This window comes from Pongo pygmaeus, chromosome 19, assembly GCF_028885625.2.
Source record: "Pongo pygmaeus isolate AG05252 chromosome 19, NHGRI_mPonPyg2-v2.0_pri, whole genome shotgun sequence".
Lineage (NCBI taxonomy): Eukaryota > Metazoa > Chordata > Mammalia > Primates > Hominidae > Pongo > Pongo pygmaeus.
The window spans coordinates 82,092,337-82,103,560 of NC_072392.2; the positions used below are offsets into that span (position 1 = coordinate 82,092,337).

The 11,224-nt window shown below is 56.1% G+C and overlaps 1 protein-coding gene across 1 annotated transcript; it reads right to left on the reverse strand.

Annotated features, from left to right (window-relative positions):
* Positions 1–43: 43 nt before the first annotated feature.
* Positions 44–10,951, reverse strand: SMARCD2 (SWI/SNF related, matrix associated, actin dependent regulator of chromatin, subfamily d, member 2). Its single transcript, XM_054458984.2, has 13 exons — positions 10,448–10,951; positions 5,429–5,613; positions 5,183–5,225; positions 4,904–5,026; positions 3,378–3,533; positions 2,671–2,766; positions 2,440–2,541; positions 2,133–2,294; positions 1,874–1,971; positions 1,552–1,687; positions 1,263–1,385; positions 1,034–1,135; positions 44–956 (listed from the first exon to the last, which is right to left on the reverse strand). Exons 1-13 carry the CDS (start codon positions 10,661–10,663, stop codon positions 903–905), a joined length of 1,596 nt encoding a protein of 531 aa, XP_054314959.1. The 5' UTR covers positions 10,664–10,951; the 3' UTR covers positions 44–902.
* Positions 10,952–11,224: the final 273 nt, after the last annotated feature.

The following is an 11,224-nucleotide window of genomic DNA, read 5'->3' on the forward strand; positions in this document are numbered from 1 at the left end:
TTAATGATGGCTGTGCTGTTCAAGGACCAGGTCCAGGCACCACCAATAGACAAAAGGATTTATTTGGAAATTTCCAAACCTGCCAGAAGTGGCACTCACCAAGCCCTAGACCCACCCTCCTCACCAAGCTCCAAAGGGCAACACTAGTCCTCCCAGCCTCCCCATTCACCTTACCCTGGCCTCCACATGCGCACACCCAATACCTCAGGCCATGCTAGAGAACTGGAGTGTCCCCTCCCCAGCCCAAGCCACTGGAGAGGCAGCCCTCTGACATCCCAGGAGATGATGGCGGCCAGAGCCGCTTGCATAGATTGAGGAAAGAAAACAAGGAGGCACCTAACAGGGCTCCCTGAAAACCCCCAACTTACCCCTGTACAAAAAAGTGGCTCCCACATAGAAAACTTGCTCCCAAAATAGTGCAAATACCCAAAGGAAAGGAAAAAACCAGCAGCAAGGCTGGGCTTGTAGGAATGGCAAAGAACTTTGGTTTAGAAAGGCTAGGAAGAGTCTGGGCTGCACCTCCTCTTCCTAGCCCAGCTCCCCAGAGCCAGCTCTGACCCTTGCCCCAGGGGGAGTCTGTAAACATGCAAACCCAGCAGCCTTTGGTTCGGAAATGTCTGTTACAATGTCAAAGCACAGCCTCCAGCAGTCCTACTTGGGCCTGCCTGCAGGGGGGCAGAGGAGGCATCTGCTGAACCCAATTAAAGCCAATGCAAAAAGTATAAGGCTTTGGGGACTAAGCAACAAGGAATCCTATCACTACATTTATAAAACTAAAGCTGGGGAGTAGAGGATGACAGCAGACACTCCTCACCCCAGCCTACGTGTCTGCGGCCCCAGCAAGGACCCAGAGGGTGGTCTCCCTCCAGGCTCCAGGGCTGGGAAGAAAGATCCCTGAGCAGTTAGGTCAGGCGAATTCCCAGCACCTGTTCCAGTTCCTGCCTTCGCTGCTGCACCTGGAGAAGGGAGAAACCAAGTGGCTTAGGCCTTTGCTACTCATGGCCAAAGGAGGGAAAACAGGGCAGAGCCTCACCTTGGCAAAGATGTGCCTGCCTACTGCTTCCTGGGCCCAGGGCTGGTGGTAGAAAGCAGCTCGTCTCTCCTCCTCAGGACTTCCAATCACATCAGTGATGATCTGCAAAGAGCCAGGAGGAAAGCCATAGCATAATCCCCACCCCTGGGCTAATCCACCCTGGGAACTGCTGTGGATAAAAATCACCCAGAGCTTTACATAGGAGTCCCCTCGGGAAAGAGGACTACACCTTGAGGTCTCGGCGCTGGGAACGGAGCCATTCCTGGATGAAGTCCTGGGGGTCAGTGCTAAAACTGAGCATGAAATCTCTCTGGGTCTTCAGTTGGTTGATGGACTCAATGGTCTCATGGATCTGGAGAGGGTACATGTGTCAGACTATGCCCCCAAAGCTTAAATGCAAGCAACTGAGCCAGAGTTCCCATCCCATCCCCCAGGTGCTACATGTATGGAAATGCTGGACAGAGCCAGCCCACACCAATCCTGGGCCCCAGGGGAAGCTGTGGAGCCAGAGGGCCCACCTTGACATCAAGGGAGGCGATCTCCTGCTGATTGGTGGTAGAGGCCAGAAAATTGCTCATTTGGGCCTTCAGTGGGTCGTCCACCTCCACATCGATGTCGTAACAGGCTGTCTTCTTCTGGTCGTTAGGGTCCACACTGCAGGCAGCACATGGGGAGGGAAGGCACATAGCTGACTTCATCCTGCCCACCTGGGCCAGAGCTGGGGCCTATTCTCTGCACACACTCAGGGAGCAAGAAACCTGATGCTTTCTTTGGCTTTAGTTCAAGCCAAGGGTGAATCTGCTCTTAGAAGAGCCTTCTTGTCCCCCTCCTTGCATTTACCTAATGACATGGTTGATGACAATGGGGTCCGGATGCTGCAGCAACCCCGCCAGCTTCATGGGAATCTCGGAGAAACGGAGTCGGCCACAACTGAAGATCTGGAGGAAATACGAAAGGCTCAGCGTTGGCTTGTGGGCACAGTGGAGTGGACCATTCCAGGACCAGTGAGGGCAGCAGTCTGCAGGCTGTGGCCAAGGAGTAGCCCAGCAGGCAAGGCAAGGCAAGGGCTGAGAGAACGGGGGGCTGGCATCTGGCTAACCTGGCGGAAGTAACGGTTGCAGTTGATGTACTCCCGCTCGTGCCCATCCTGCAGCTGGTTGTGCTTGATGTAAAGCCACAGGGCCTGCATGATGGCGGCCCTCGTCTGCGTGTGCACTCCCAGCAGCCTTGCCAATCGGGGGTCCAATTTATACTGGGGAGGCTGGAGTTGGATGGAGGGGAGTCAGAACCGGTTCTTATAGTAAAACAGTGGGAAAATAGGGCAGGGACAGGAAGGGTTTCTAGGAACCAACTCCCCTCCTGAGGGGTCCCTGTGGCCCCAGAAATGACCCTAGGGCCTCTGTCACCTGATGATCCAGCATGAGCAGGAGGGTGCACTTGACATTGAGGTCTCCAGGCCGTTTTACCTGGAAGCCATCTGTCTCCTGGGTGGTGGGCATCCGGTGCCACTGGCAGGGAGGGAAGCATGGCTTATCACCAAGGGGGTGGGCGTGAACACAGGGCCTCCCGAGGGCCCTGAGGCCATTTCCCTGCCAAACCTGCACATCAGCCTGCTTCTGCCCCAGGCCCACTCTCACCTCCACCAGGTGATTGTCAGGCCCGTACAGCTCCTTGTCCAGCTCAATGACGAGGCTCTTAAAGAATGAAGAAAACTTCCTCTTCTGTTTGCTAGGCTGGGGATGGAAAAGGGTGTGAGATGGGGCTGCTGAGCTCTCAAATCTCAAGCTATGCTAAATCCCAAGAAAGAGAAGCCCCATTTCAGCCCTGGAGCTCCGGGTACTGAAGATTCCTGGGCCCTGAAGGATGGAAGCAGGACTCTGGGCAGACTGGAGGCAGGGAAATGGTGCCCTCTTGCAGCCCACGAGGGACTTCCTCGAGACACTCGACTGCCATCTGCAGGAACATTGTAATAACCACACAAATCAACCTCCAACAGGCTTGGAGCAGCGCCCCCTCCCTATGGCAGGACTTCTCTGGGAGCGCCCAAGTGTCTGGCCCAGTCTTTTTTTTTCTGAGACACAATCTCACTCTGTCACCCAGGCCGAAGTGCAGTGGTGTGATCATAACTCACTGAAGCTTGACCTCCTGGGCTCAAGCCATCCTCCTGCGTCAGCCTTATGAGTAGCTGGGATTACAGGCGCATGCCACCACACCCAGCTAATTTTTAAATTTTTTGTAGAGATGGGGTCTGGCTCTGCTGCTCAGGCTAGTGTCAAACTCCTTGGTCCCAGTCTTAAACCCACACAGGCCTCCTTCCCTCCAGACACCTCCCTCCCCAACTCACATCATCCAGCAGTTTTCCTTCCACTCGGAGTTCCCAGGAAGCCACCTTGTCCCCTGCTGGGGTTCCCCCAGGGGTCCCTGCAGTTCCTGCACTATCGCCTTCCGCCTTGCTGGGACTGAACGTATTGGAAATGTAGATCCGAAGCTTTCGCTTTTGCTAAAGAAAGGCAATCACAACTGGAGGTGAACCAAGATGTTGGGACACAGTGCTACTGCATCTTCTCATATGAACCATTCAACAATCAGTACTGAGCACCATGAGCCAGCCAGGCACCTTGTCAGGTACTGGGAATCAGAAGTAGTAAGTCCCAGTCCCAGCCTTTTTTTTTTTAGACATGGTCTCACTCTGTCACCCAGGCTGGAGTGCAGTGGCGCGATCTCAGCTCACTTGCAACCTCTGACTCCCAGGTTCAAGCGATTCTCTTGCCTCAGTCTCCCGAGTAGCTGGGACTACAGGTGCGTACCACCATGCCCAGCTAATTTTTTTTGTTTTTAGTAAAGACGGTATTTCAACATGTTGGCCATGCTGGTCTCAAACTCCTGACCTCAGGTGATCTGCCCACTTCAGCCTCCTAAAGTGCTGAGATTACAGGCATGAGCCACCGCACCCGGCCAGAACTCACTATTTTATGGGGAAAGAGATGCATCACCAACAATGCCAGCACAGTGGGACTGGTGCTATGGCATGATGGAGTAACACACAGCAACCAGGCAAATCAGAGGTCTCTGGCTCACATCTTACATGAAACCCAAACACCCATCATGGCCCCAAAATATCCTAGTCCCCTGGAAAGGCTTCACCACTCAGGGGACTGTTCTACATTATTATTAAGAAAAGCTTCTCGGCCGAGTGCAGTGGCTCACGCCTGTAATCTCAGCACTTTGGAAGGCCGAGGCAGTCAGGAGTTCGAGACCAGCCTGGGCAACATGGTGATACTAAAAATACAAAAATTAGCCGGGCGTGGTGACAGGCATCTGTAATCCTCCTTACTCGGGAGGCTGAGGCAAGAAGAATTGCTTGAACCTGGGATGCGAAGGTTGCAGTGAGCCGAGATCGCAACACTGCACTCCAGCTTGGGTGAAAGAGCGAGACTCCATTTCTGAAAAAAAAAAAAAAAAAAAAGAAAATATTCTCTATGGATGGGGAAGGGGAAGGAGAAAGGAACTACCTTTATCCCCTAGTCTAGTGGTTTTCAAACTTTTGACCAGCACCCATAAGATTTACATTTTCAATTATGACCCAAAGTCTGCATATCTATCTATTTATCAGAAACAAAAATGTCATGAAAGAATCCATTTACTACTATGGTAAGTACTACTGTGAAGTATTTTAAGATTTTCTACTGTCATATATTCATTTAAAACATACTGGCCCCAACACATTCAACTGAGTTCGTACTCTACTAGTGGGCTGCATCCTGCATGTGAAAAACCCGGCTCTAGCCCAACTTGCTTGGCCCCTGGAAAACAAGGGGGTGGAGGACAAGGAAACCTGGGAAGGCTGGAGGTGGTCAGGGCCACACATACTGTCAGAGGCTTTTTGATGGCCTCCTGGATCTCCATCCGCTTGCGAGCAATGGTCTGGTCCAGCTTCCGCTCAAAAGCCAAGAGATCCATGTACGCCTGAGACTCTGGAACAAGCTCCCGGATCTGAAGGAAGGTAACAGAAGCTCATCAGCTTGCTTCAGCCAAAGCCTGGCTCTTTCCTCCCTTCCTCCTGCAGCCCAGGGTTGAGGGAGATGGACGCCCACCCCAAGGTGGCCACTTGGCCAAGGCAGGCCTCCCAGGTGTCCTCTTAACACTTACTCGCTGAGGTAGAACCTTATCTGCCATCTTCCTCCTCTTTAACCTGGGGAGGACAGAAACCCACTTAAGAGGTCAATGGTCCAAAAAAGGACACCCACTCTCACAATGCCCCTCCAGTCTCCAGGACCCTCTCCCCCCGGAGAGCCTGGAGTCATCCTCAGTCACCAAAGTTCTTAAGACAGAAGGAAACCCTCTGCTACCACCAGAGCTGAGTTAGGCAGAGTGAGAGAAGCAGGATGCTCTTACCCCCGGCGCTGGGCAGGCATGGGAGGCTGCGCCTGGGGCACAAGCAGGCGTTTTCGGAATGGATCCATCATGGTGGGTGGCATGCCAGGTCGAAGCGGAGCTGCTGCACCAAATGGGGAGCCAGCAGGGGGTCCCACCTGCAAGCCAGCCATGGGCATCCGGTTCCCTGGTGACATGCCAGGTCGCTGGGGGAAGTGAGCCAATGGGGGTGCATAGGTCAGGGGCAAGGCCCTCCGGGGCCCACAGCCCATGCCCTCCATCCCTCTCGTCAGCCAGGTAGGGCCTGAGCAGCACACCAGAGCCCTGCTGGAGCCCCAGGAACAAAGGGGAGCGGGCGCCTGAGCGCAGAGTATAAACCACACCTGCCCCACCCCCTGCAACCGCCCTGGCAGCCATGCCAGCGAATGAGGCCTGCCAGAGCCTGGGCTGGGAGGAGGGTCCTGCCTGCAGAGGGAAGGGCCTGGGGGAGCTTTTCAGGGCCCATTGCTACCTTCCAGCCCCAGCATGCTGTGCCCTATTCCCTGGACAAGCTGGTCCCTATTCTCTCAGACAGTCCTGCCAAGCCCTGCCCTCCTTCTCTTTCCCCAATCATGAAGGAGAAGCATGGCTGAGAGGCACGGGGGCAGTGTCACTGCCAGGCAGAGGGGTGTACTATAGTATGAGCAGGCCAATGGCGCAGAGCCCCAATCCCCATCCTCTGTGGCCGAGGGAGAAAGGGGTCTGGTAGGCAGCAGCACCCCAGGTGAGCAAGGCTGCAACAGGATGGCTTGGAACGTGTACCAGCTGGTGGGGGTGGCCTCGGGCAGGGTACAGGGACCCTGTACCCTGTAGTCTGGTATCACATAGCCCCCACCCACAGCCCAGAACTGGACCCTCCTCTCACCTCCCTACTGCCCAACTACTACCCCTATGACAGAAGACCCCAGAAGGGAAGCTATGGCTCCTGGGTGGCCTGTGGGAAAGAGAGCAGCTGGCACCTGGACTCTGCCAGTGGCCCAGGCACCACCTGGCAGCCAGGACTGGCTCTGGCTCCGGCTCCGTGTAGCCCTGGCAATCCCAAGCTGGAGAAGGGGGCTAAGATTATCCTGGAAGGCAAGGATAGAGGCCCAGGCTGAGCAGCAGGAAAGTGGGAGACAGAAATAGCTTCTTTAGATGCCTGCAGAAGGATTTCCCACCTGAGGCCTTGCTCCCCGACATTTCTGTGGAGCCCATCTGGGAGTCACCTCCACCCGCACCCCCTTCCCCATGGCTGCTGCCTGCAAGGCCTGTTTGGCAGCTCTGCCTTGCACACACTGTCCCTGGCAGCTTCACAGGGCTGGCCCCAGGGCCCAGATTATGCAACGAGCACAACCAGCCAACCAAGCCCGGCAGGGTGGAGACTTGTACCAAATCAAAGGACCCTCCCCCACCCCAGCATCATGGAGATGAGATTCTTCCCCAACCTCTTCATCCCGCACTAAACCCATGTTCCCAACACAGAGGGTCAGATTCTTGACCAGATGTGGAGATGGAAAGAAACATGACCCACAGACGTGAGGATGGGGAGAGGAGGAGCAGGGTGGGAGGGAAGTGTTTGGGAGAATAAAAAGCTCAAAGTGGGGGGCTCTGGGGCTTTGGGAGTCCTGCCAAAGTCTCTCTCCATCAGGAAGAGATTAATCAGAGCTGTTGAAAGGCAAAAGACAGCCTCTTTCTCTGCCTTAAAGATTGTTCTTTCTCTGGCCTGAGATTACAGAAAAAAACTGAGTGTGGCTACAGCTGTAAGCCCAGGCCCAGACATCCCAGACTAGTTTTTCCTAGTGCCTGAGACAAAGACAGGGAAGAACTGAAGCAGTGGGTCCTGCAGAGGTGAGCGAGGGCCCTGTGGTCCCCAGGAAGCTCCCCGCTGCAGTGTTCACAAAACCTGCAGCACCACCCATCCCTCCTGGGCAGGTGCTCCGATAACAGGAAGTCCCAAGACAAGGCCTCATAGGCAGGGTCTAGAATAGGCTCCACCCAGACATCTGCTCCAGGTTTCCCTGGCCCAGAGCCCCTGGCTCACTCAGGGCCCCAGGGGAAGGCTGCTTATATAGTTCAAGTCCCAGCTGAGCCTTGCCAAGCTCCATAAGGCTTATAGGTGCTAGCAACTCCTCCCCCTTCAAAAAAACAAAACAAAACAAAACAAACAAAAAAAACTCAGGAGTCAAAGAAAAAAAAAAAAAACAGTCCAGAACTCTGAGCCTCCCTAACTCCCTGCCTGCAGCAGGACCAGGTAGGCCTGGATCAATCCCCTGAACCCCAGATGAGGAATCCAGGGCTCTGGTGAGCATGCTTTGCCCTGCCCCAAATGTGGCCCTGATGCTCCTGGAACCTGGGCCTGAGGGCCTCAGCTGGGGAACATACCACCACTCTCCCATGAGTAAAAAGGATTTTGAGGCCGGGTGTGGTGGCTCACGCCTATAATCCCAGCACTTTGGGAGGCCGAGGCGGGTGGATCACAAGGTCAGGAGTTCGAGACCATCCTGGCCAAGATGGTGAACCCTCGTCTCTACTAAAAATACAAAAAAATTAGCTGGGCGTGGTGGCAGGCGCCTGTAATCCCAGCTACTCAGGAGGCTGAGGCAGAGAATTGCTTGAACCTGGGAGGCGGAGGTTGCAGTGAGCTGAGATCGTGCCACTGCACTCCAGCCTGGGCGACAGAGTGAGACTCCGTATCAGAAAAAAAAAAAAAAAAATTTTGAACTTTTTGAACTCTCTGGAGCAAACCCAGCAATCTGAGGTTTTTGTTATTTTGTTGCCCAGGCTGGAGTGCAGTGGCAGGATCACAGCTCAATGCAGCCTTTAACTCCTGTACTCAAGCAATCCTCCTGCCACAGCATCCTGAGTAGCTGGGACCATAAGCGCACACCACCACGCTTGGCTAAATTTTTTTTTTTTTTAAGAGATGATAGTCTCACTGTTGCCTAGGCTGGTCTTGAACTCCTGGTCTCAAGTAATCCTTCTGTCTGGGCCTTCCAAAGTGCTAGGATTACAGGTCTGAGCCCACCACAGCCTGCCCTGGAGGTTTTTTTCTTTTCTTTTTCTTTTTTTAGGTTCCTCTGTTAACTGTGATCCACAGCTAGAACCACCCTCTGGAGGAAGGGAAGTCATCACTTCCCTTCTTTCAACTATTTGCTCAGTTTGGGCCTCAAATTCTCGGTTTTCCAGTGCATCTCATGAGCCCTAACAGACAGGAACCCCTTTGTTTCCCAGATCTCAAGTCCCTTCTCCTGGAAGTCATACAACTGGACTTGGAAAGAAGGCAAGTAGGATCCTCTTCAAACTCAGCCAAAGTTAGCTGGCTGGGTTCTCCTTCCCATCTATCTCTCCTGCCAGGAGGAGGAAAGCTAGTGGGATGGGAAACCCAGACTCAGGGCCATCTCCTACTTCCGCACAGCTAGCCACCCAGGCCTAACCAGCCAGCCAGCTTGGCCTTGCCACAGGCCCAAGGCCACCCCCCACCAAAACATGTGGAATCCATCCTCTCGGGGGCTGTCCCAAGGGCACATTTCCTATGGCTTGCATGCCAAGGAAACTGGAGCGGCTTGTCTTTTCCAGGTCCTTCCAAGGCCAAAGGCCCACAAATGGTGCCCAGGCCAGGTCTCAGTGGGCAGGCCCAAGGGCTACAATGAATGATGCAGGGAGCCCTCAGCAACACCCTGGGCCCATGAATCTCCAAGGGGGACAGCAAGGTGGGAAAGATGAGCCCCAGCTGGAGTCCCTGGGACCAGGTCTGTCTCTGCCCATACCCAGACTCTTTGTTTTCTCTTGAGAAAGGAGGAAGAATGAGGAGTAAGAAGGAAAAAAAATCCAGTCACTGTCCCTAGTTAAGCCATCTCCTTAAAAGTGAGGGCCCAGTGGGGCAGGTAGGCTGTGTATACTCCACGAGGATCCCTAAGGACCTCCGCCTGGAGACATGAGTCGAAAACAGAGGAAGCCCACAGCAAACCCGAGTAGATGAGCAAGAAGCTAGTGTCAAATGCTTGGGCACATGGCTTCGGATGTGGTGGAGTTAGAACCTGAAGGCCAAATAAAAATGCAGAGAGGGTGAGAAGGCAGATGGGCACAGTTTCCAAGCCCTCTGGGGCAACCTGAACAGCAGACTAGAGCACCGGCAGGGTCAGGCTGAGGTTCTCACACACTGAGCAGAAGTCGCTGCTTTGCAAGGGCTTTTGAAGCTGCAATCTGAGCAGCTCTCAAAACCCCAAATGGGTCAGGACAGTACTCTTTGAAGCAACTCTCGCAGACTCCTCCGGCCCCAGACCAGCAGGGCTCCACTCTGCACGTCCAGACTAATCAACTCCCGGACACGATGACAGGAGGCAGAAAGCCCAGAAGAGAGCCGGCCTGTGACTGGGCTGGGCCTCCCCTCAGGCCTGGCCACCACCGTCTCTGGTCTAAGCTGGAGTCCTCCGAGCGAAGGCGCCTGGCCCTGCCTCAGGAGTAAAGTCCGCCCGTGCACAAGCTGGAATCCCCTGGCCCTAGCCTCAGCGTCCCGTGCCCGTGGGAAGCCAGGCTCCTTCCTCCTCATTAGCAGCCGGGAGCCATCTCAGACACGCTAGAGCTCCGCCAGTTCCCAACCAGAAAAAACAGGGCAGACTTGGACTGGGACCAAGGCCGATGCAGGGTAACCCCGGTTTCTCAGCGAGGGCCCTTTCCCAAACTTTCTCATCACTTTCCAGCCCTCCTACCGTAGACTTCTCAACCCACCCACCACAATTCACTGGCTCCCCAAACTCCTCCATCTCCCAGTCACTTGGAATCCCTGTGCCGCGGAAGCCCCCAGGCCTCCCAGCTGCTTCCAGCCCTCCGCTGCAGAACCTGCTTCCCCTTCCCACTCCTCCACCGCGACCCGCCGCAGCCCGAGGGTCCCGGCCCGCCCTCCACCGTCTCCCGGAGTTCCTCATGCATTCCCCAGGGCCCTCACTCGAGGCCCCCTCAGCCGCCGTCCCGGGCGCCCTCGCAGCGCCCCCGCCCCCGTCCGCTCGCGTCTTCCCTGCTCACCTGGTACTGCGCCGCGGGGCCCGCGGGGCCCATGGGGCGGAAGGCGGCGGCCCCGGGGCCCCCCACGCCTCCTGCCGGACCCGGTCCCCGGAGCGCCGGTCCGGGCAGCATGCCGGGTCCCGCGGGGGGAGGTGGCGCTCCCAGGGCCGCGGCCACGGCGCCGCCGCCAGGGCTCAGCGGGGGCAGCGGGAACCCGCCCGCGCCTCGGCCCGACATCGCTCCGTCCCGTCCCGCGGTGCCGCAATCCGGACTCCGGGATCCGCGTCGAGTCCACTCCGCGCTCTGTGCTCCGCGATCCGGGACTTGGCGATCCTAATTCCGGGTTCCGGGATTTGTCGATCCGGGCTCCGGGATTTCCTAATCCAAGTTCGCGAGTTCCTCACAGACCCGGTTCGGGACAGATTCCGCTCCTGCCCGGGAGATTCCGGATCCAGGATCTGCTGCGGGCCCTCCTTCCGTCGCCGGCCTCCGAAGGTTTGGCCGCCGGAGTCCAGTTACCCAGAGGCGGCTACGAACTCTCTGCCCCGCCCAACCCAGCCCAGCACTAGGCCCCGCCTCTACCTGGTGCCCAATGCTCGAGTGCCTCCTCGAATCCTGCCCCTCGCGAGACCCGCCCCCAGCGGGCACCGCCCCTAACCGCCCACCTCAGAACCCCACCCCCCCACCTTTGGCCCAGCCCTTCGCCGGAGGGGCGGGAGCGGAAGCTGCGCGCGGAAGCGCCGAGTGAGGCGCGGGGTCAGAGGTCTAAGGTCACTTGGGGCTTCACAGTGAATGAGC